This window comes from Bufo bufo, chromosome 6, assembly GCF_905171765.1.
Source record: "Bufo bufo chromosome 6, aBufBuf1.1, whole genome shotgun sequence".
Classification (NCBI taxonomy): Eukaryota; Metazoa; Chordata; class Amphibia; order Anura; family Bufonidae; genus Bufo; species Bufo bufo.
Genome location: NC_053394.1, coordinates 260,425,777 through 260,451,018, shown reverse-complemented (window position 1 = coordinate 260,451,018; position 25,242 = coordinate 260,425,777). Strand labels below are relative to the sequence as shown.

Genomic DNA, 25,242 nt, shown 5'->3' with positions numbered 1-25,242 from the left:
CACAAGATAGATATCCCTACCTTCTGTCTAATACACATACACACCCCACGATATGTTCTTCCACCTTCTTGTGTTACAGACCCCTGTACAATTTAACAATCTTCTTTAACACACAGACATTTAGATTCATACATTTCCTACACTGGCACAAATGCGTTGGCGATGTCCAAGAGGTATGTGGGGGTGGAAGATCCGGGGGGGGGGGGCCCATAATTTTTTTTTGCTATGGGGCCCAGTCATTTCTAGCTACGCCCCTGGCCCGGTCCTTAAGGAGTTAAAGCTGACCATAGGTATGTCTCAGAACCTTAGCTCTAAGCCTGATTAGCATTACAGAGAATTGTCAAGTAGGCTTTTCAGTGCTTTACAGGTTTAAAAATCTTCTAACATGGCATTGAAATATGTCAAAGGTCTTTGAGCCGCTACCCTCACCCTCACAAAACGATCTGCAAGGGTCTTCACTCTTGTAGATTGTAAGCCCTCACGGACAGGGCCCTCTCTCCTTCTGCACCAGCTTGTAACTCGTCTTGCTTATGCTTATTGCAAATGCCTGTATTATGTATGTGCATCCCTTATCATATGTACAGCGCCATGGAATGAATGGCGCTTTAATAATAAATAATACTAACACAGATTTCTGACATGTCTCAGTGATGCACATTCCATACTTTACCCCAGTGTTTCCCAACCAGTGTGCCTCCAGCTGTTGCAAAACTACAACTCCCAGCATGCCCGCACAGCCAAAGGCTGTCCGGGCATGCTGGGAGTTGTAGTTTTGCAACAGCTGGAGGTACACTGGTTGGGAAACACTGCTTTACCCAAATTAATTAGTATAAGTGTTTGTAAAAGTAAATTCAGGTAAAGAGCTTTATAAATTAAGTAAACTACTGTATATGACTGACATCGAAATATTTTTTGCCAAGATTACAGTCCTAGCATCGGTGATGAACACTTACCAACATTTCAGTTGGTAAATTCGAGAGATATACACCCCATAGATACCAGGATTAGGCTAATATAAGTAAGTATATTTTCAGACTATCTCTGAAAATTTGGGATAGTCCTTCAAAATTTGGAACAGTTGGCAAGTATGATAATGACATGAAAAATTGATATATAGGAATGTGAAAATCATAATCAGGCTGTAAACATCAAATGAAATGTAGTATTTTTATACACACAATATTTCGGTTACCGACAAAGACACAACATGGAGACATTTCACAGCTTTGTTTCTTTATACATCAAAGGGCTATAAATGGAATTAAGGCATGTTGTAGAGCGCATGTTGTTCCAAGATGAATCTCATGGTAAAAAGTTCATAGTTGTCAACATGAGTCATATAATTCACAATGAATGAAGATTGTTTGCTTAGATTTAAGGCGAGTTTACACTTTCCCATTTGTCGGACAGATTACCTGGGACAAACATTCCTACGAATACTCATTCCCAATAATCTGTCCGCCTAAAGCCTCATTCACATGTTCGTGCTCAAATCCGTGAGAAGGTGGTCAGTGATGCATCCGTGAAGCCTAAGTTCGCAAGAAGATAACAGTGAGTGCCGGTCTTTTCTTCTAATGCATCCGTGAAGCTGTCCGTGAAGGATCCGTGTTGGGTCCGTTTGTCCGGTTTTTTTGCTGTCCATGTTGCATCCGTGTTTCACTGACACTGAACAGCTGACAAATAATTTTCAAAGAATCTCTTCTTAATGATCTGTGAAACACAGATGCAACACGGATGGCATCCACGGACAAAATAGAGCATGCATCCGTGCTATAAAAAAGGACCCACAGACCGTGCTATATACTGATGTGTGAATACACACATTAAAATGAATAGAGACGTGTGCTGTCCGTGGAGAATACGTACCGCACACGTCCGTGAAACACTGACGTGTGAATGAGGCTTAAAGGTGCTACAGATCGCCTGATGAATGAGCAAAACGCTCATTCATCAGGTGAAACGATCGTTCATGCAGACACCTAAATGATTTTTCTGGGCATCAGATCATGCTGTGTGAACAGTGATCTGCTGCCCAGAAACAATGCAGCTTTATGAGGATGAGTGATAGCAGTAGCCATCGCTCGTCCTCATACTGTGGAGGTGATCGCTGCATGTAAATGCAATGCTTCACCTCCACTAATGAGCAGGCAATTGTCTGAAGGAACGCTTCCTTCTCGACAATTGCGTGCTCTATTGCTGTAAATGCAGTATTAGTTGAATTTCAGTTTTGTAACCCTCTTGATCCAAGGGATAAACCTGTTGACCTTGGTATATACTCCAGGATAGTCTTTTCGTCCACATCCATAGCCCCAAGAAGTTATTCCTACTATTATCCATTGTCCATTGGCATTTTGGCACATGAGTGGACCGCCGCTGTCACCTTGACAACTATCGACTCTATTGTCTTCAGATAAATTACCGGCACAGATCATCCTATTAGTAAATTTTGCTTTATAACGAAATACACATTTCTCTTTGGGAAGGATTGGAACTGCACCCTCCAGAAGTGTCTTTGAATAGGAGGTTCCTACAAAATAAAAATGAAACCATTAGTAACAGATATGAGTCTGTCATGTGAGAAAATCATTACAATTAAAGTGTAATATCTTTGCTCGTGCACTACATGGCCAAGAATAGGTGTTTTTTTTTAACCATCGCAATAATTTTAAGAGGGACCGTTCAGCCATAATTTTATTAGTGAAGCTCAAGTACCCATTCACATTAGACTAAAGTTGATGACAATGGACAGATTCAACCATAATGAATATTCGCCAGGTGATTTTTAACAATTAATTGATCTTTGCAGCTGACCAGCAACACACCATCATCATTTGGGAAGAAGTTGATCGTCGGATGAAAAATCTTTCCGCCACAACTGGTTTGTGAAGGAACATCTCCAGAAAGATTCTTTCTTTCTTCTTCATTCTTCACATTCTTCGCCCAGTGTTCAGTATTCCATCAAACACTGGTATACTGCCTCAAAACAACTATTTGTGTGTAGCAACCAGCCAGAAAAAGAAGAAGACTTTTAGGGGTCATTTATTATCCAGAAATACACCTAATTTAGGCATATTTCTGATGCAGATTCTGCTTCAGGTATAAAAAAGTGGGCATGGCATGTGCGGGGCAGGGTACGGGCCGGCAGGCCCATCTTATTCATCATTTTCTACGCCTGTTTTATGCGTAGAAAATGGTTTAAATGTAAGCTAGCAAGGAAGCTGTCTTACATTTAGACTGGCACTGAATACGCCAAAGTTATGTAGAGGCCGCCTCTTCTTAACTTTGGTGGATCCACCGCCATCTATAAGGGTTATTAAGACCGGCATGTAAAATGCTGGTCTTAATAAATGACCCCCTTTGACTCTATTTTGCCTAACCACTTCTAAATGGCTTCCATAGTGGACATTGTTGAAATTAAATGTAATGTGTATGCAACGTGCACTTATGTTCCAGGGATTGGGAAATATATATTATATTTATATTGTATCCTATACAGTAATATATAATGATACAACTGATAGAAATACCTGTGTCTCCCCATCCAGAAATGAAGCATGGCTTCTTGTATACAGATGACTCCTTCCTTTCTGGAAGGCATATTGGCAGGACATGGTAACTAAATGACATGCAGTGACCTTCTTTTCCCTGTAATCTGACCAATGCGATGTCATTGTCATTGCTGCCAGTGTGGTATTTCTTATGTACAACAATCTTCTGCACTGGTAGCTCACGCTCAAAATCATCTTCTACCCCAGTGTGGTAATCACCAACTCTCAGTGAGTATTTGTGAGCTTTGTCACCAAACCTGGAAGCCATACATGAAAAGGAATGAAGCATTAAATATCACAGTATCATATCTTTACAAACACTTGCAATGGCCATGTAAAGAATTTGTAATCATAGGTAAATGGAAATTTAGGTAGGCCAAATGTAACATCACCTTTTGATCTGGGTTGTCCTGGTTGCAAACTCTGATTGTAGTGCAAAACATGTTTCTAGACTATGGCGTTTTCCAGTTGTCGAATATTGATAATCTAGGCTCAAAATACAGTAGTCATCAATTACTTGAGCACTGCGGCCTCTTCAAACAGCTGATTGGTTGAAGTGCCTGGAGGTGGACCCCCAACGATCAGGTATTGATGTCCTATCCTCAGGATAGGTCATTAACCCCTTAGTGACCACCAATACCCCTTTTTACGGCGGTCACTAAGGGGCCTTAGGCTGGGCCGCCACTTTTTTACGGCGGCCCAGTCTTAGCGGCGAGGGGGGGCCCGGCTCTCACTGCCCGGACCGGCAGGAGTGCCGATCCGGGCTGTTTAACACTGCCACATGTAAACTGCTGACAGAGGGAGCGGACTCCCTATGTCTCCCATCGGCACCCCTCAAATGCGATTGCCGGGTGCCGATGTGTGTGAAGCTTGGCTATGGTCTCGGGTAGGCCCCAGACCAGCCCTGAGTAATTTCCAGCGGGCTTCACCTCTCTGGCGCAGCATGCTGGTCAATGTCAGAATAGCACTGACATTAAAATGCAATGCACTAAATCAATCAGAATGTTGTCTGTTATAGTCCCCTTGTGGGACTATTAAGTGCTAAAAAAAAAAACACATTTATTCAATAAAAAAAATACGCTTTTCAATGAAAAAAATTGCAAAAATAAATCTCCCCCATATGTTTGGTATTGCCGCGTTCATAACGACCCGGACTACATAAATATCATGTAAATTATCCCCTACGGTGAAAAAATAAAAAAAAAGACAGAATTGCTCATTTACTCTTAATTGCCACCGAAAAAACGTAATAACAAGCAATCAAAAAGCGCCATTTACTCCAAAATGATACCAATGAAAAATACAAGTCGTAAACATAAATTACAAAAATCAAGCCCTAACAAAATTCCATATAAAGAAAAATAAAAAAGTTATGGGTCTTGGGAAGCGGCAATGAAAAAACATTTTTTTCTTTTAAAAAAAGAGGGGGTTTTATTGTAAAAAAAAAACTATACGTATTTGGTATCACTGTAATTGTACTGATCCAGAGAATAAAGATATTATGTTATTGATACCGAAAAATGAACGCCGTAAAATTTTCCCATCTCCCTCCCAGAAAGAGTTAATAAAAGTTGATCAGAAAGTTATGTGTACCCCAAAATGGCGACATTAAAAACTACAACTTGTCCCGCAAAAAACAAGCCCTTATAAAGCAACAGTATATAGATGAAAAAATAAAAAAGTTATAGCTCTTGGAATGCGACGATGAAAAAAGGAAGAAAAACGCTGGTCAGTAAGGCCCAAAGCAGGCTGGTCACTAAGGGGTTAATATTCTCCTTCCAGAAAACTCCTTTAATATTCTGGATTTCTATGTTATAGCTAGAGATGAGCGAATCAACTTCAGATGAAACGGCTTCGGCTCATCGCAGCTAATACATTCTAATACTGTACGGTGCGCTCGCTCCATACAGTATTAAATCAAAGTTTTATGCAAATCGACTTTGGATGTTTCATCCAAAGTCTATTCGCTCATCCCTAGTTAAAGCATCCAGATGTGTGGCTCAGGTAGTCTAGTAGTTATATACCATATTTATAAAATACAATATATCGCTATTTGTGTTCACCCTTGTTTCTCTCACAAACTTGTAATGTACAGTATATTGGAGATTATTCCTAAACAAACTGCTAAATTGCATAATCACACGCTTTACTTTTATGACACCACCCACAAAGACTAGACATTTTTTCTGCGCTCTACCTTTTCAGAAACAGGCTGAGCGCAGGGTGCAGGAATGCCGGCCAATCTGAAGCTACACTGGGCGCATCATGTGACCAGGAAGCACAGCCTATTTAAACAGGCAACCTGCTGGCCACAGGTTGCCTGTGATTGGTGTTATTTTTTCTGGATCACATCTCTAGCCTTATTCTGTGTTATTGCCTACTGGATTCTCAACCTCTCTTTTGGACCCCGACCTTTGCCTGATGATTGGACCCTGGTGTTTCTTCTAGGTTTTAAACCCTATCTTGGTATCGTATCTGATTTGTCTATTTCTGTTTATTTGTCTATTTCTGTATGTTTTCCTGGTATTGACTTTGGTGCGGTTCTGACTCTGATTCACGGATCCTGATTTGGTTCATTTTTATCTCTTTGTTTTGACCCGGCTTGTCTGTTTCCGTCATAGGCCTGTTTTTGTGGCTGCTGATCTATCAATAGTTAATTATTTTCTTCCTGCTCTTCCCTTATGTATAGACCCCTGCACTTATTCAGGAAGGGACTGCCAACCAGTTGTGGGCTGCTGTCTAGGGTGAATCGTTCAAATAAGCAGGGACAGTGGGACAGGTGAGTTCAGGATTCACTGCTCCCACCATGAGCATTTTTTTTTTTTAGAATGACATAACTGGATGATATTGACACTGTGTGATAACACCCTAAGCAAGTTGCTTGTGCCCCCACCTCCTTGTCAGAACATTAGTCCCGTTTTTGCTGCCCCTGGGCTCATGCCTACTTTGTCTATATAGTAAATACTGGCACATCTCTCTAACCTTTTGAAGCAGTGAGCAGCAGTTAGAGCCCAGCAGCTGCTTATTAGTGTAGCTCCACATAATAGTCGTGTTTCTTTGTGGAATCCCTTTAGCCTCAGTGAGGCCTGCCATGGCCAGCCACCCCTGCAAAAAGAAAATGTAAAATATTAAATACATTCATTTTTAAAATAATTTGTAATTTCAGTAGACAGTATAAAACATTTCTAAAGCCCATATTTTTTGGGCAAAGTTGACCCCAAGTAAATACAAAACAAAAAAAAAAAATAGATGACAGAATTCTGGTGGTCTAGTGGTAGTGGAGGGATTATTCCAACTTTCCTATTCATAGGATACTGGATGGCAAAAAAGGGGTTCTCCGGTCCCATAATCAATTTCTATACTGCATTCAGTACCCAAAGCACTGCATGTTTATGCCCCATGTACCTGTTTTTGATGTCTGTGTTTTCCTTCCCCTGTTCTCTGCAGCAGCTCATCTAGACAGGATGTTTACGTGGCTTACTTCCTGTTTTCCTCAGCTTCCTGCTGGGTTTGCTAACCAAACCCAGTGTGCTTTGCTCTGTAATGTTTCACAAAGCTTGCTTTGCTTAAAGGAGTTATCCGATATCTAAAATATTCCCCCAGTGCCCAGGCCCCTTGTAAGGATTTATGTTTACCTGCTCCCCGGCACTTACATCACTCCGAATCCCTGCAAGGAGATGCAGTATCTCCCCGCTGCTCAGATGAAAACGTCCAGCTATAGGGGGAGCAGTCAATAGCAGACCGCAACGGTGACCAGCCTCAAATATTAAATATAACACACTGTAAAAACCTGCACCCTCTAAATACTACTTTGCCCACCCAATATTCAAATATTTACACACATCAGCGGCCCCTATCCCACCTAGCACTAACTGTCCCTATTGTAATAAAGGGTAGAAAGTGTTAACTAGCTAACTCTTGTAACCAGCTTGTAGGGTAGCAAGGAAAGGGTTAACCAGCTAGAAAGGGTTAACCAGCTAGCTCTTGTAGGGTAGCAAGGAAAGTGATAACAGCTAGCTCTGGTTTAGGGGAGTAACAGGGGCTAAATGATAAGGGCAAGGAAAGGGTTAACTGAGGCAGGGAAAGGGCTAACCTGAGTAGTTAGGAAAAGGGTTAATGTCAATTAAAGGGTTAATGGTTGTGTTTAGGGGGGAAATAGGCAGTAAAAGGGTTAATGTAATGGATGCTCATTGTCTAGGAGTTCCTAGGGGGTTAATGTAAGAGTGAATCTGGATCGCACATCCTCATGCTATGTTTTGATCTAATAGCTGCTTCTCAGCATAATTAACATCGCTTCTCGGCACAGTAAATAGCTTGCCGCCCCCTATGTTGCATGCTATGCATGAGGCATTAGTATACATTTTCATCAAAAAGCATGGGCCCATTCCCTACGACAAGGTTGCCTCCCTGAGTGGGTATCTACTCTAAATTTGGCACGGCGTTACACAGTGACCACCGGCGCTGCAGCACCGCACCAGCAGGCGGTGGGACCCAGCAACCAAACAGCACCCCTGCTGCCTGGCAACGTCACCCTGGCTCTGGGCCCCACCAACCAGCACAGAGTCACAGCAACAATGGCCGCCACGCAGCACCACACATGTGAAGAGTTGTGAAAGCTCACATCATCATATGCCCTCAGGAGCGCCAAATTTAGAGTAGGGTTCTACTCAAGGAGGCAACCTTGTCGTGGTGAGTGGGCCTATGCTTTCTGATCAAAATGTATACTAATGCCTCATGTATAGCATGCAGTACAGGGGGCGGTATACTATTTATTGCTCTGAGAAACTATGTTAATTATGCTGAGAAGCAGTTATTAGATCAAAGCATAGTATGATGATATCGGATACAGATTCACTCTTATTTTTGGTTAAAGGGAACCTGTCATCAACTTTATGCTAACCTCACTGAGGGCAGTATAAATTAGTGACAGAAATGCTGATTTCAGCGGTGTGTCACTCATGAGCTAAAAGTAAGTGGCTGCTGATAATTGGCAGTTCTCTCCTAGACAGAAAGGGAGAAAACTAGGTAGAAGCCTGTCAATCATCAGCAGATGGGCGGGAGAGCAGGAATCCATGAATAACCATGACTCTTCTCAGGTGGCCGGGACTCTTTTCAAGACCTGCGCTGCAATGATTATGATGCTGGTTCTCGGCAACCACTTACTTTTAGATCATGAGTGACACACCGCTGAAATCAGCATTTCTGTCACTACTTTATACTGCCCTTAGTACCGTCAGCGTAAAGTTGATGACAGGTTCCCTTTAACCAAAAATAAGAGTGAATCTGTATCAAATATCCTCATACTATGCTTTGATCTAATAACTGCTTCTCAGTACGGTCAGCATAGTTGATGACAGGTTCCCTTTTACTTATCCAAGGGTCATGCTCATTGTCGCAAAGGGTTTGCTCGTTATCCAGGGAGAACTGACCATTGCGCAGGGGTTGATCCTCTTGTAGGGCCGCTCAGCTCAACTGCTTAGCGTTCCACCACTAGGTCATTTAAACCCGGCAGGGCACGCTCCCAAAGGCCCTGCATGCAGGCGTGCTGGCATATCTCCCGCGTTGCATTATGCAGCGCTGGTGGGGGGTCCAGCGTCCTGTTGGACGGCAGTCCCCTGCGGGCAGAGGATCTTTTGATCCTCTGCCGTTGAAGTGCCCACAACTGGACACATTTGTCCAGTTGCTCTGGCTTTTCCCCTCCTTAGCAGTCATATGTGACTGGGCTGTACAGGTATTCACAATGACATATATTTATGAAGTGATCATAAGAGGCCATACATGTCTGCCATAAATAAGTATGGAGCCCACCTCAGTTATTCCCACTTTTTGGAAAAACAAGGAACCAGTGATGGCTATTATACATTAGTAGCCAGGAGGCAGCTATCACAGTTACAGAGATTGCTAATTCAGTGGATATGCCATAAATGTCCGTCATCTTGATCAGGATAAATACTGTACAAACATAATGTAACCCCTTCTGCTGTAACATATTGAAATGGAATCAGATGCCCTCTGTTTTTATCCACCTCTGATTCTCTGATGGCATATCCCTTTAGAAAAATACCATCTATGTGGCCATTATCATCAGTATTATTATTATAAAGAAATTAAAAAAATAAAACAGAGAAAAAAAACTAGTGTGAACAGAGCTCTAGTCCAGCATTATGCTGACACCCCACCAGAGTGGGGATTTTATTAGTTACCTTTGGATACCAATCCACTGTGTGTATACATCAATAATAGACAAATTGCCTTTTGGGGCTTTTTATTTGTAAATCTGCATAGAATAAAACATTAGAACCAACATTTACAGCAGTACAACGTTAGGCTACTTTCACATCTGTGTTTTCAATTCCGCTATTGAGATCCGTCATAGGCTCCGCTATTGAGATCCGTCATAGGCTCTCAATAGCGGAAGAAAACGCTTCAGTTTTGTTCCCATTCATTGTCAATAGGGACAAAAGTGAACTGCTCCAAAATGCATTCCATTCTGTTTGGTTGCGTCCCCATCGCTGTGGTGCGATGTGGTGCGGAGCAAGACAGATCTGTCCTGACACACAATGTAAGTCAGAGGGGACAGATCCGTTTTCTCTGACACAAAAGAAAACGGATCCGTCCCCCATTGACTTTCAATGGTGTTCATGACGGATCCGTCATGGCTATAGAAGACATAATACAACCGGATACGTTCATGATGGATGCACGTGACTGTATTATTGTAACGGGAGCGTTTTTACGGATCCTCAAAAAACGCTAGTGTGAAAGTAACCTAAGACTGAATCTAATTTAATGAGGAGATGAGTTAAAATTCTTTATTATTATGTAATGTTCATCAACAAATGAAAACAGCTTAAAAAGTAACCAATTAATATAACACCCAACCATAACATCTTCTCAGAGTCTTCATCTTGACCATGTTTGGTGAGAAGTGAGCGCTAGTAATCCGTGCTTTTTAAGTGCTTTAACTATTAAATAAACATGTACAGATGTTTAAGACTGTCTTTTTGGCAAGTGTCAGGCATTTCAAGAGGGGTGATAGGCGCAAAGATTTTTCCATCTCTCATAAAAAATAAAAAGGCACCAACGTTACACAGAGGTTGCATTTAACATTTAATACCTGATGGATTTGGTTCCACCGACGATTCTTTTCTTTCTCCGAGACACGTGACTAATACCACACTTGGCAGATACACCATCTAGTCAATAAGTCAAGAAAAATGAATGAATGAAAACATATTAAAATCTCATGGTATATGCTCTTTATTAATGCAATTGGCAGCAGTCATCTAGGGCCTATGGGATTGAAGGGGTCGTGCAGTGGTATGATATTGATGACCTATCTTCAGGGTAACAATATTAGCAATATCAGATCAGAGCTCTGCGTCCTTTTCATTGTTTAAACTGAATGTGTCAGGTTTGCAGGCAGCATGTTATAGAGCAGGAGGAGCTGAGTAGATTGATACATAGTCAAATGTCAAGGAGGCGGAGCTATCAGTGATTGACAGCCTTCCCTCTATGACTGTGTATACAGAGACAGCTGTCAATCACTGATAGGACCGCCTCCTTGACTTCAAAGCCCAGAATGAACATGGATATAAATGTATAAATTACAGGGGCACATTTTTTAAGACCGCAAGTGGAATTAAAGCCCCATAGCTGGCGGTGGTTCCGCCGAATTTATGAACAGACCTCTCCATAACTTCAGCATATCCAGCGCTGGTCTAAAAGTAAGCCAGCTTCCTTGAAACAGGCGGGGAAAAGGGTAAATGAGACGTTACTCCCACTTATTTACATTTGGCGTGAGCGGGGTAAAGTTGTAAAGTTGCAGATTGCGGCACAATTAGCTGTTGCTCCGCAATCTATGCCTGAAATACGCCTAATATAGGCACATTTCGGATTAAAAAAATTACCCCCTTAGACCATTTTCTACACCTAAACCAGGAGTAGAAAATGGTAAATGAGACGGCCCATCCCCTTCCCTGCCCATACCCCACCCACAATTTTAGACCTGGTGTGAGCGGGGAGAAGTCGCAGATAGCGATACTGTCACGGATGGTGTTGCAGAAAACTAGAAGTCACAAATAAAGATCCAACTGTCTTGATCCCAAACTAAGGAACATATGGGTGAGCCCTACAAAAAGCCCTAGAGCTCTCCCTGACTGCTCAGCCCATGCAAAGATCTTAATGATAGAAAGTTGCATGCCCCCGTACCAAGACTGAGTAACACCTGAAAACCCTATAATAGTGAGGGGACACGACCACCGGCTCCCTGCACTCAATACGGAGGGAGTCAGGGTCACCTAGAATCAAGCCAACAGGAAAACACAAATAAAGGAATAGACTTATCTGAGGAACCAGCAGTTGTAGCATCTAGCAGTGAGCACAATCCAGGAAGTGGTATAAACCGTAAAGTGAAGCAGTATGGGAGGGGATATAAAGGGAGGCGATCACTGCTAATAGATGACAGCTGGGAGAGGGAGGAGAGATGACAAAACGAAACCAAAACAAAAGAACATCATGCAAGAGGTACTGAAGAACATCTGTCAGAACCTCTCAGATCTGGCGGAGACAGTACCCCTCCCTCTACGAGTGGACTCCGGACACTCAGAGCCCACCTTCTCAGGATGGGACCTGTGGAAAGCCCTGATAAGACGAGTGGCCTTAATGTCCGCCACTGGGACCCACATCCTCTCCTCAGGACCATAACCCTCCCAATGAACGAGGTACTGGAGAGAACCGCGGATAATACGAGAATCCACAATCCTAGAGACCTGAAATTCAAGATTACCATCAACCAAAATCCGAGGAGGAGGCAAAGAGGAGGGTACAATGGGTTGGACATAAGGTTTTAATAGGGACTTGTGAAAAACATTATGGATCTTCCAAGTCTGAGGAAGATCAAGACAGAAAGCAACGGGATTGATGACGGACAAGATCTTGTAAGGCCCAATAAACTTAGGACCCAACTTCCAGGAGGGAACCTTCAATTTGATATTCTTAGTAGACAACCACACCAGATCACCCACATTTAGGTCCGGACCAGGCACACGTCTCTTATCCGCCACATGCTTATATCTCTCACTCATGCTCTTTAGATTACCCTGAATCTTTTGCCAAATAGATGACAAAGACGAGGAAAATCTCTCGTCATCAGGTAAACCAGAAGACCCCTCTCCAGAGAATGTCCCAAACTGCGGATGAAACCCATATGCACCAAAAAATGGTGACTTATCAGAGGACTCCTGGCGACGGTGTTAAAGAGGTGTGAATTTTATTCTATATTTTTTGTATATCTAGGACTGTAATGAGTTAACTTTTTCTTTTCCAAGTGCCTCCCTCCCACCCCTCTCTTTGTCTCAAGCAGGAGAAGAGAGGAAGGGGGGCAAAGAGCTGTGCTGTGGGCAGTGTCTGATTTCTCTTTTTTTTACAGGTGTCCCATAGAGTGTGGTGGAATGCGTAAACCAATCATATGACTTGATATATATTATTCACTGCCTATAGAGAAGCACCTCTTTGAAGTGTCACATATGACGTATGCAGTAGTATTGTTAGACTGTCCACCATTATAAGATGGCGACACTTAGATGTTTACATTAGTTCACATTCCAAAGTGGTACCCACTGCGCAGATGTTAAGAGTGTTATCTCTGTTTCTCTTATCTCTTTTTCTCTTTGACCAATGAAACAATGGTTTATGCCTCAGTGAGGACTGCCCTCTTCTGAAGATGTATATATGCTTACCCCATGTAATAAAAGTTAGAGATTGCTTTGACCAACTTCTGTGTCAGTGTTCAGTCTCTCAACCACGCGTGGATATTAACCCCCTGAGGGTACATTGATTTGGAACACCAGAGTGTATCTTAAATGCCCTAATTTAGTTGTGGCTTTAACAACGGTTATTTAAAGCAAACTCAGCAAGGGACAAAAAAGAACACCAATCCTCCTGATTCTCTGTCACAAAACAGCGCAGATATGTCTCCAGATTCTGATTGACGCGCTCGGTCTGGCCATTCGACTGCGGGTGAAAAGCAGAAGAGAATGACAACCAAACCCCCAAGCAAGAACAGAAAGCCTTCCAGAATCTGGAAACAAACTGCGTGCCCCTATCAGACACTATGTCTGAAGGAATGCCATGCAATTTGACAATGTGGTCAACAAATGCTTGCGCCAGCGTTTTAGCTTTGGGTAACCCAGGAAAAGGAATAGACTTATCTGAGGAACCAGCAGTTGTAGCATCTAGCAGTGAGCACAATCCAGGAAGTGGTATAAACCGCAAAGTGAAGCAGTATGGGAGGGGATATAAAGGGAGGCGATCACTGCTAATAGATGACAGCTGGGAGAGGGAGGAGAGATGACAAAACGAAACCAAAACAAAAGAACATCATGCAAGAGGTACTGAAGAACGTCTGTCAGAACCTCTCAGAGATCTGGCGGTGACAGATACCATCTGCACCTGAAATACGCCAAATATAGGCATATTTCAGTATAATAAATGACCCCTACAAGTTATACTGAATCTTTTGCCACAAAACTAAATATCCATCAGTTCAGCTCCTCCTGCTCTATAACATGCTGCCTGCAGCTTACATTGCATGGTTGCCTTTAGGTCTCATTCACACAACCATATTTTTGTTCAATATCCGATCTGAATTATTTTGCAGATCAGATGCGGACCGATTCGTTTGAATGGGGTTGTCAAAGTCCAATTCTTGTCCGTTTTGCAGACCAGAATGGACATTTGTAACATAGTGCAGGACCTGTGGAAAATGTGGGATGCACACGGGTGGTGTCCGTTGTTTTGCAACAGCGTAGTGTAACTGTAACTACTCATTCCATTCAAGTGAACGGGACAAGCAGTTGTAGTTACACTGCCCCTCGCTACAAGCTAGACGGCGTGCAGTCAAACAGTGAGGAGGACGCAGCACGAGTTCTGTCCTGGCTCTCCTTCTCTGTGGCGTTTGGTTCCTGAAGCTGACATCACAATCCTCTATCTGGCTCTTGAATCTTGCCTGATCATATATTACCTAGCTCTTTCTCTATTCGTTTATAGCATTTACCTTGTGTTGCTGACCTCAGACTGTCTACTGACTATCCAGTTGTGTTAGAAACATAGAAACATAGAATGTGTCGGCAGATAAGAACCATTTGGCCCATCTAGTCTGCCCAATATACTGAATACTATGGATAGCCCCCGGCCCTATCTTATATGAAGGATGGCCTTATGCCTATCCCATGCATGCTTAAACCCCTTTACTGTATTTGCAGCTACCACTTCTGCAGGAAGGCTATTCCATGCATCCACTACTCTCTCAGTAAAGTAATACTTCCTTATATTACTTTTAAACCTTTGCCCCTCTAATTTAAAACTGTGTCCTCTTGTGGTAGTTTTTCTTCTTTTAAATATGCTCTCTTCCTTTACCGAGTTGATTCCCTTTATGTATTTAAAAGTTTCTATCATATCCCCTCTGTCTCTTCTTTCTTCCAAGCTATACATATTAAGGTCCTTTAACCTTTCCTGGTAAGTTTTATCCTGCAATCCATGTACTAGTTTAGTAGCTCTTCTCTGAACTCTCTCTAGAGTATCTATATCCTTCTGGAGATATGGCCTCCAGTACTGCGCACAATACTCCAAGTGAGGTCTCACCAGTGTTCTGTACAGCGGCATAAGCACTTCACTCTTTCTACTGCTTATACCTCTCCCTATACATCCAAGCATTCTGCTGGCATTTCGTGCTGCTCTATTACATTGTCTTCCCACCTTTAAGTCTTCTGAAATAATTACTCCTAAATCCCTTTCCTCAGATACTGAGGTCAGGACTGTGTCAAATATTCTATATTCTGCCCTTGGGTTTTTACGCCCCAGGTGCATTATCTTGCACTTATCCACATTAAATTTCAGTTTCCAGAGTTCTGACCATTCTTATAGTTTTCCTAAATCCTTTTCCATTTGGCGTTTCCCTCCAGGAACATCAACCCTGTTACATATCTTTGTGTCATCAGCAAAAAGACAAACCTTACCAGCGAGGCCTTTTGCAATATCACTTATGAAGATATTAAACAAAATCGGTCCCAGTACAGATCCCTGTGGAACCCCACTGGTAACATGACCTTGTTTTGAATGTTCTCCATTGACTACAACCCTCTGTTGTCTGTCACTCAGCCACTGCCTAATCCACTCAACAATATGGGAGTCCATGCTCAATGACTGCAGTTTATTGATAAGTCTTCTATGTGGGACAGTGTCAAAAGCCTTACTAAAATCTAGATATGCGATGTCTACTGCACCTCCACCGTCTATTATTTTATTCACCCAGTCAAAAAAATCTATAAGATTTGTTTGACATGATCTCCCTGAAGTAAACCCATGTTGTTTTTCATCTTGCAATCCATGGGATTTTAGATGTTCCACAATCCTATCCTTTAATAGGGTTTCCATTAATTTGCCTACTATTGATGTCAGACTCACTGGTCTATAGTTGCTCGATTCCTCCCTACTACCTTTCTTGTGAATGGGCACGACATTTGCCAATTTCCAATCTTCCGGGACGACTCCTGTTACTAATGATTGGTTAAATAAATCTGTTAACGGTTTTGCCAGCTCACCACTAAGCTCTTTTAATAATTTTGGGTGTATCTCATCAGGCCCCTGTGACTTATCTGTCTTCACCTTAGACAGCAAACTTAGAACATCTTCCTCTGTAAAGATACATGCATCAAACGATTTAATAGTCATTCTTTCTAGTGGAGGTCCTTTTTCTTTTGTAAAAACTGAACAGAAGTATTCATTAAGGCAGTCGGCTAGCCCTTTATTCTCTTCTACATACCTTCCGTCCTTTGTTTTTAATTTAGTTATTCCTTGTTTTAATTTCCTTTTTTCATTTATATATCTGAAGAATGTCTTATCCCCTTTTTTCATAGACTGAGCTAGTTTTTCTTCTGCCTGCGCTTTAGAAGTTCTTATAACTTGCTTGGCCTCTCTCTGCCTAATCTTGTAGATTTCCTTATCTTCATTGCTCTGGGTTTTTTATAATTACAAAATGCTAGCTTTTTATTTTTAATGATTTGGGCCACTTCTGCTGAGTACCACATTGGTCTCCTCCTTTTTTTGCTTTTACTGACAAGTCTAATGCAATTTTCTGTTGCCTTCAATAATGCACCTTTTAAGTAGTCCCATTTCTCCTGGACTCCATGTAATCCGTTCCAGTCTGATAAGGACTCATTTATGACTAATTTCATTTTTGAAAAGTCTGTTTTTCTAAAATCTAAAACTTTTGTTTTTGTGTGGTGGGACTCTTTCACAGTTCTTATATTAAACCACACTGACTGGTGATCACTAGATCCCAAGGTTTCGCCTACAATGACATCATATACCGAATCCCCGTTTGTGAATACCAAATCCAAAATGGCCTCCCTCCGGGTTGGCTCCTCAACCACTTGTTGTAGAGATAACCCCAGTAGGGAATTTAGAATATCTGTACTCCTGGTAGAACTTGCTATTTTGGTTTTCCAGTTTATATCTGGAAGATTGAAATCTCCCATAATGATAACTTCTCCTTTCATTGTCATTTTAGCTATTTCTTCAACTAGTAGATCATCTAGTTCTTTAACTTGACCAGGTGGTCTATATATCACACCTACACGAGTTACTGCATGGTTAGCAAAGTGCAACGTAACCCAAACTGACTCTATGTTGGCCTCACCAACTTGTATTAGGTTAGATTTAATGCTATCTTTCACATACAGGGCCACTCCTCCTCCTTTCTTGCCTTCTCTGTCTCTTCTGTATAAAGAGTACCCTGGTATGGTTATGTCCCAGTCATTTCTTTCATTAAACCATGTCTCCGTAACAGCCACTAAATCTACATTCTCAGATGCCATTATTGACCCAAGTTCATTGATTTTTTTACCTAAACTGCGAGCATTTGTAGACAGGACTCTGAGCTTATCATTTCTTAACCTCTGTGCTTCTGACCTGTTCTGGCATTGTTTCGGGGGGCAATTGGACTCTTTTATTTTCACTCTTTTGCCCCCCCCCCCTTCCTAGTTTAAATACTATTTCGCAAATTCTTGGAGTTGTTCACTAAGTACATTTGTTCCTTTGAGAGAAAGATGCAAACCATCTTTTTTGTACAGTTCCTTTCTATTCCAAGTAGAGCTATCATGAGAAACAAAGCCAAATCCTTGCTCTTGACACCATTTACCAAGCCATATGTTGAACTCCTTTATGCGCCTCTGCCTATCATTCTGAACATTATGCACAGGCAGAACTTCAGAAAATGAAATGGTGGATGCAAAATCCTGTACGTCATTACCAAGTGTGATAAAAGATTTTTTCACCTCTGACACTTCATTGCAAGCCAGGTCATTTGTCCCTAGATGGACAAGAACATCCACGTCCCCTTCCTGCTTTGCTTGCTTAACAATATTAATAATACGTCTTCTATCTCTTCTAGCAGTAGCCCCAGGGAGACATCTCACAAAACCATTTTCTTTAAGCTCCACACTTCTTATGATTGCATCACCCAGCAACAGCTGCATCCTTTGAGACTTCACTTTATCTTTTTTGTTGCATACATTAGACATAGGAGTCGATGGTTTCTCACCCTCTGTGCTTGAGTCCATATCCATGTTGTCCTTACATTCTGAGAGTGCTGCAAATGAATTATGGAGAACCACCGACTGTGGGACATGTCTTCTATCCACCACTCTAAGACTTCCAGAACCTACATTAACCCATCTGCCATTTCTGGGGGTCCTCTGTGGCAGTGGCATTGCAGCAGTCCTAGCTGGAGTTTGTTTAACAGATAATTTAAATATTTCAGCTTTCAAAAATGCAATTTCCTGCTGCAGTAAGGAGAACTGTCTACAGATCTGACAGCATCCGAATCTCCAAAGAGTGGAACATGAAATAAATGCACAACAATTCCTGCACTGAACCAAGTCTGCCATTTTAAAGAGGAGAAAAAAAAAAAAAAAAAAATTTGTAACTTTAAATCAAACAAATCTTACCTTTTTTTTTTGTATTGTTTCCACCTTCCAGCCTACCTCCTGACTATCTCCTGCAATATCTCTTTACTAGTACTTAATGTAGTACTTGCAGCTAATGAATTAGGCCAGCTAATGAGTCTGTCTCTATATATACACACACTCCTTCCCAAACTCCTCCCCCAGCAACAAATGTAACACCTTAGTGAGCTAGGCTCATTAGCAAACGCACAATAGCAAACAGCTGACCGAATTCCTTACCTCTTCTCAAGCAATGATCAGCAAAAACAACACAAATGAGCCAGTTGGAGACTCTAAGCCAATCTCTTGCAGTATCTCTTGAATCTCTTCAGTCTCCTGCAATATCTCTTTACTAGTACTTAATGTAGTACTTGAAGCTAGTACTTGCAGCTAATGTTAACCATTGGACTCCGGATCCTGGTACTTGTTGTTCCATATGGTATTGACCTTGGCTTGCAGATCGAATGTCGACCCGTTCATTTCAATGGGGCCACAAAAGACGTGTGCTGTAAGCATCCATATGTCTGTTCCATGGCCCCGCAAAAAAAAAAATTTGAATATCTCCTATTCTTCTCCATTTTGCAGACTAGAATAGGCATTTCTAAGAAAAGGTGGGACCTGCTGATCCGCAGAATTTTAAATGCACACGGCCGGTATCAGCGTTTTGTGAATCCGCAATTTGTGGACCGCAAAACAGATACAGTGTTGTGAATGTGAATGTCCCTTAAAATTTTGGATTTCCTAGAGAGAGTTTACCACTATTAGTATTAACACCAAAAAATTTGAACATGAATATTTTTCATCTAGAGGTTGTATAGATTGACATATGACACTTTTGATGTGGTCTGGTTTGCTTTATTCCTGTGTGTGTATGTATGTATGCTGCTAGTACTGGATTTTAGATATTTTTGTATATTTGAACAATTAAATATGTACTTTACATACCATATTGCTGTGCTTTGGGGCACTATTAGTATTAGCGTGACAACGCTCAGCCAATCACTGGCTAAGGTAGATCATCATTGCGGCCAGTGGTTAGGGGAGCAGGCATTTGATGAATTCCGAGACCAGGAAGCAGAGACCAGTGGGGATCCGCTAAATATCGGAATGGGAGTAGCGGGGGAGCAAGGAGGCGAGTATACCTTTTTTTTATTTTGTCTGAGCCTGTTTAAAAGAATACATATACTGGCCGGACAAACCAGGTAATTCAGTCATTTTACATGTAGCTTATCTGGCCAAAGCTTGAATGACAGATTTGCTTAGACGTGTTGTCTCTTCCCTTCCCCCACTATTTTGTAAGGCTAAGCAACAACATAAATGTATCATCTTCCTGCCGTTAAAAAGTCACAAATTGTGTGTTTGTGGCTTTTAAAATGCAACTTTTTTATAAATCGTTGCAAGTGGAGTTTTTTATGCCTCCCTTGCCACAGAAAGGCATGTGGCAAGGACTGTAAGGGGCAGTGCTCCGCAACAAATTTATCTTCATTTACTCCAGTTTTTCTGGTGCAAATAAAGCCAGAAAGCCAAACGAAGCCAAAAATCCTGCCGTAGATTTCTGTTTAGGCACATGGACTGCCGGAGGATTATTATTAATATTATTTATTTTAAAGCGCCATTAATTCCATGGCGATGTACATCCAGCCGGGGTTACACAACAATAAAAAACACCGTAAACAAGAAACTAATAACAGACTGGTACAGAGGGGTAGAGGACCCTGCCCACAAGAGCTTACAATCTATAAGCGAAGGGGAGAACACAGTAGGTGAGGGTATAGGCTTCTCTTGTGGCGGCAGCATGCTCATTGCAGATGGTTGGCTTTCCTGAAAAGGTGGGTTTTCAGGTTACTCTTGCAGCTTTGGATGTTGGGGGAGAGCCTGATGTGTTGGGTAGTGAGTTCCAGAGTAGGGGAGAAGCATTTGAGAAATCTTGTAGTCGATTGTGTGAGGAACAGATGAGAGGAGAACTGAGGAGGAGGTCCTGTGAGGATCTGAGATTACATGTGGGGATGTATCGAGAAAGCAGGTCAGAGATGTAAAGAGGGGACAGGTTGTGGACGGCCTTATATGTAGTTGTAAGTATTTTACATTCGCTGGGCAATGGGGAGCCAGTGAAGAGATTGGCAGAGGGGGGGAGGCAAAGGAGAAACAAGGGGAGAGGTGGATTAACCTGGCAGCAGGGTTGAGAATAGATTGGAGGGGAGCGAGAGTGCTTGATGGGAGGCCACACAGGAGGATGTTGCAGTAGTCCAGGCGGGAGATGACGAGAGCATGCATTAGTATTTTAGTGCATGCATTAGTATTTTAGTTGACTTAAGGGGTGAGGAAGGCTCGAATAAGATGTTCTTAAGTTGAAAACGGATTTATGGCAAGGCCTGCGCAGGAGATATCAAGACTGGCGCAGAAAGCACCAGTCTTGATAAATATCTGCCAATTTGTTCAGCAGCATTGGAAATAGCACAGTATGAAGAATTTCTGTTAATCCAGAAGAATGATGGAAGTTATTTTACTGAGGGGCTGTTCACACAGCATCTTTTTTCCAGTGAAATTTTGGTGCAACTCTGTGCTGATATTCTGCCGGTGTTCACGTCATTTCTGCCTTCCATTTTTTCAATGGGAGGCAGCACTGAAGATCACTGAGCGTAGGTTTAAAGCTGTGATGGCGCAATAAATGGTCATGTCCATTTTCAACACACGGTGTCCGCACCAAAAGTCTGCTGGAAAAAGCACTATTTGAGCAGCCCCTAAATCTAGCATTCCTATTTGGTGTTTCTTATAAATAAAATATTTGTGAAGATAATTTGAAAGTATCTATCTACCCTATATTTATCTATCTATCGATCTATCCCATATCTATATCTATCTATCTATTTATCTATCTCCTCTATCTACAGGTGAAACTCGAAAAATTATAATATCGTGCAAAAGTTCATTTATTTGAGTAATGCAACTTAACATTAGAATATTGTGAAAAGGTTCAATATTCTAAGCTCAAAGTGTCACACTCTAGTCAGCTAATTAATCCATACCCCCTGAACAAAGGGTACCTGAGCAAATTGAGACTTTGGGGTTTTCATAAGCTGTAAGCCATAATCATCCAAATTATAACAAATAAAGGCTTGAAATATCTCACTTTGCATGTAATGAGGCTATCTCATATGTTAGTTTCACCTTTTAAGTTGCAATACTGAAATAAATCAACTTTGCACGATATTCTAATTTTTCGAGTTTCAGCTGTATCTATCTATCTATCTATCTATCTATCTATCTATCTATCCCATATCTATTTATCTATCTATCTATTGTGGAGTTTCGCTCTGGTACAGTATATAGGGTAAGCGGGCGCAGTACAGAGGCAAAAATATAAGTTCTTACCTCAAAAAGTCAGTAGTCCACAGCAGGCTTTTGGGGCCTGTTTCCCCAGTGTGCGGCTCTCAGCCCTCCAACACGGCACAAAGCCTCAGATCTCGAAAACATAGACATCTCTGCTGAGCCCAGCTGCCTATTTAAGGACAGCCAGGTGCTGCCAAAACCCGGACTGGCACTTAAAGTCCGGTCCGGTATTTGACCTCACCTGGCTGGAAACCAGCCCAGCCGCACATGATGGGAGGAAAATACCTGTCTTGCCAGACACAAGCCCTCACTGTGTCACATACCCCCCCCCCCCGTCCCTTTGTTCACTCCTGAGGGGCTGGACACACGTCAGACAATGCACCTGGGACAGGGCATCCGCGTTTCCCTGCAACCGGCCTGCTCTGTGTTCTATCGAGAACTTAAAGTTCTGCAGAGAAAAAAAACATCTGGTGACCTGGGCATTCCTGTCTTTAGCCTGGCTCATCCACATGAGAGGGGAGTGGTCGGTCACCAGGCGGAACTTTCTCCCCAACAAATAGTAGCGGAGAGACTTGAGTGCCCACTTGATAGCCAGGCACTCTCTCTCCACTATACTGTACCCGGTTTTGGCTGGGGTGAGCTTGTGGCTTAGGAAGACAACGGGATGCTCCTCCCCGTTGACTTCCTGAGACAGTACCACACCAAGGCCTACTTCGGAGGCATCCGTTTGTACCACAAACTCCCTCTTGAAGTCGGGCACAACCAAAACCAGTGACCCACACAGGGCCGACTTCAAAGCGGCAAAAGCCTCTTCCGCCCAATCATCCCTGCGAACCATCATAGATTTTCGTCCCTTCAAGAGCCCTGTCAAGGGCGCGGTTAGAGTAGCAAAGTGGGGAACAAACCTCATGTAATAGCCCACCATTCCCAGGAATGACTTTATTTGCCTAGTGGTGAAAGGTCGGGGCCAATTATCGCCTCTATTTTGTTCACTTGGGGTTTGATGACTCCGTGCCCAATGACATACCCTAGGTACTTAGTCTCTTCTAACCCTATCGCACATATTTTTGGGTTAGCGGTTAGGCCAGCTTTCCAAAGGGAGTCCACTACAGCCTGCACTTTGGGTAGGTGACTTTCCCAGTCGGTACTGTGGATGACAATATCGTCCAGGTAAGCCGAAGTGTACCTACGATGTGGACGAAGCACAATGTCCATTAGTCGCTGAAAAGTGGCAAGGGCGCCATGCAGACCAAAGGGTAAGACCTTCGAGCCCCTCAGGTGTGATGAAGGCAGTTTTCTCTTTGGCAGCCTCCGTTAAGGGCACCTGCCAGTACCCTTCCGTGAGGTCCAAAACAGAAAAATACCGGGCTTGTCCTAACCTCTCGATGAGCTCATCCACCTGGGGCATGGGATACCCATTGAATTTGGAAACCTTGTTAAGTTTTCGAAAGTCGTTACTAAACTGCAACGTCCCGTCCGGCTTGGATATCAATACTATAGGACTGGCCCACTCACTTTTTGACTCCTCAATGATGTCTAGATGCAACATTAGCTGCACCTCCTCCGATATGGCTTGTCGCCGAGCCTCGGGTACCTGATATGGTTTTATTTGGACTTTTGCCTGATGCTCAGTGACAATGTCATGCTGGATTATGGAAGTGCGTCCAGGGGGGGTCCGAGAACGCACCCGTGTTCCGACTAACGAACTCTATGGCCTCCTGAGTCTGTTTAGAGGAGAGGCTGTCAGCAATTTTTAATGTGGCAGCCACCTCTCTTGCCTCAGACAGAGGGGCCGGTACCTCTTCTCCTAGAAAAACCCGGCCGCGGGCTGTCTTCTGTACAGGTTTCCCTATCTTTCTACGGTTTGAGTAAATTCAACATGGTAAACCTGATCCGACTTTCGCCGCCCTGGCTGGTGTACCTTGTAGTTTACATCTCCAATTTTCTTGAGGACCTCGTAGGGCCCCTCCCACCTAGCCAAGAACTTACTGTCCACGGTCGGCACCAGAACCAAAACCAGATCACCCGGGTTAAAGATCCGGACCCGAGCCTGCCAATTATAGACCCGACTCTGGGCTTGCTGAGGTGCCTCCATATGCTCCCTAACCAGAGGCAACACTGTCTCTATCCGATCTTGCATCTGGGTAATGTACTCAATGACACTTTTATGTGGAGTGGGTTGTTGTTCCCACGCCTCTTTTGCCACGTCCAAGAGACCGCGAGGGTGTCTGCCATATAGCAGTTCGAAGAGCGAGAACCCAGTAGTAGCCTGGGGTACCTCTCGCACTGCGAACATGAGATAGGGCAGAAGGAGGTCCCAGTCCTTCCCATCTTTAGACACTACCTTTTCGGTACGGACGTCCGTAGTTGTTTTATGTGCAGCAACTTACAGAGTTCCCTCATGACCTTGGACATAAAAGGGGTCCCTTGGTCGGTCAGAACCTCTTTAGGTAGTCCTACTCGGGAAAACATCTCCATTAACTCCTTAGCTATGAGTTTGGCCGAGGTATGTCGCAGTGGCACCACCTCCGGGTACCGAGTGGTGTAATCTAGAATGACTAATATGTGTTGATCCCCTCTGGCGGACTTCGGTACTGGGCCTATGAGGTCCATAGCTATTTGGTCAAACGGTACTTCGATAATCGGGAGAGATACTAGGGGACTACGGAAATGTAGCTGGGGGCTAGTTATCTGGCAGGTCGGGCAAGACTTACAAAACTCTTCCACTTCTTTGATTATGCTGGGCCAGTAAAACCGCTGTAGAATGCGATCCTGAGTTTTCTGCAGCCCCAGGTCACCCTGAGAATGTGTTGGTGGGCTAGATCTAACACAAGCTTGCGATAAGCCTTAGGGACCACTAACTGTTCAATAGGCTCACCCTGTAGTTGCTTTACCCGATACAACATATCCTGATGAACCACAACGGGGAAACACTGACTCTGCCCCAGGTTGTTGTGGTTCACCATGTACTATTAACACATTTTTCCAAGCGCGGGATAGGGTTGGATCCCGACGTTGGGCAGTACCAAAATTATCCCCAGAGACATTGAGGTCTTCCAATTCAGGACACGGAGGAAAGTCCTCCATGTCTCCCACTATCACACTTAGCGGGGTTGTCTCCCCCTATTCCACCGAAGTGGCGGTCACCCCTACCGCTGGCCCTTTGGTCTCAGGTTCCCAGGGTTCTGGTCTCCCCCCTGAGCCAGGCCACTCTGCTAGTGTTACCCCTGTCTCATGGGTATCAGTCACTCTCATAGCAGGCCACAGTGCCGGGAAGCCCGGGAAGTCTCTCCCTATTATAAGTTCGTAGTGTAAATTTGGGGCAACTGCCACTTTGTGAGTCTATCTGCCAGCCCCTA

General features: G+C 43.1%; 1 protein-coding gene across 1 annotated transcript in view; it reads right to left on the bottom strand.

Annotated features, from left to right (window-relative positions):
- Positions 1-1,873: 1,873 nt before the first annotated feature.
- LOC121003653 (neurotrypsin-like) overlaps positions 1,874-25,242 on the bottom strand; it is a 105,876-nt gene continuing 82,507 nt past the window's right edge. Inside the window, exons 12-15 of the mRNA XM_040435510.1 lie at positions 10,666-10,744; positions 6,531-6,653; positions 3,528-3,805; positions 1,874-2,527 (exon numbers count right to left, since the gene is read on the bottom strand). Coding sequence (XP_040291444.1) covers positions 2,211-2,527; positions 3,528-3,805; positions 6,531-6,653; positions 10,666-10,744 — 797 coding nt within the window. The 3' untranslated portion in view covers positions 1,874-2,210. The remainder of the gene's footprint in view (positions 2,528-3,527; positions 3,806-6,530; positions 6,654-10,665; positions 10,745-25,242) is intronic.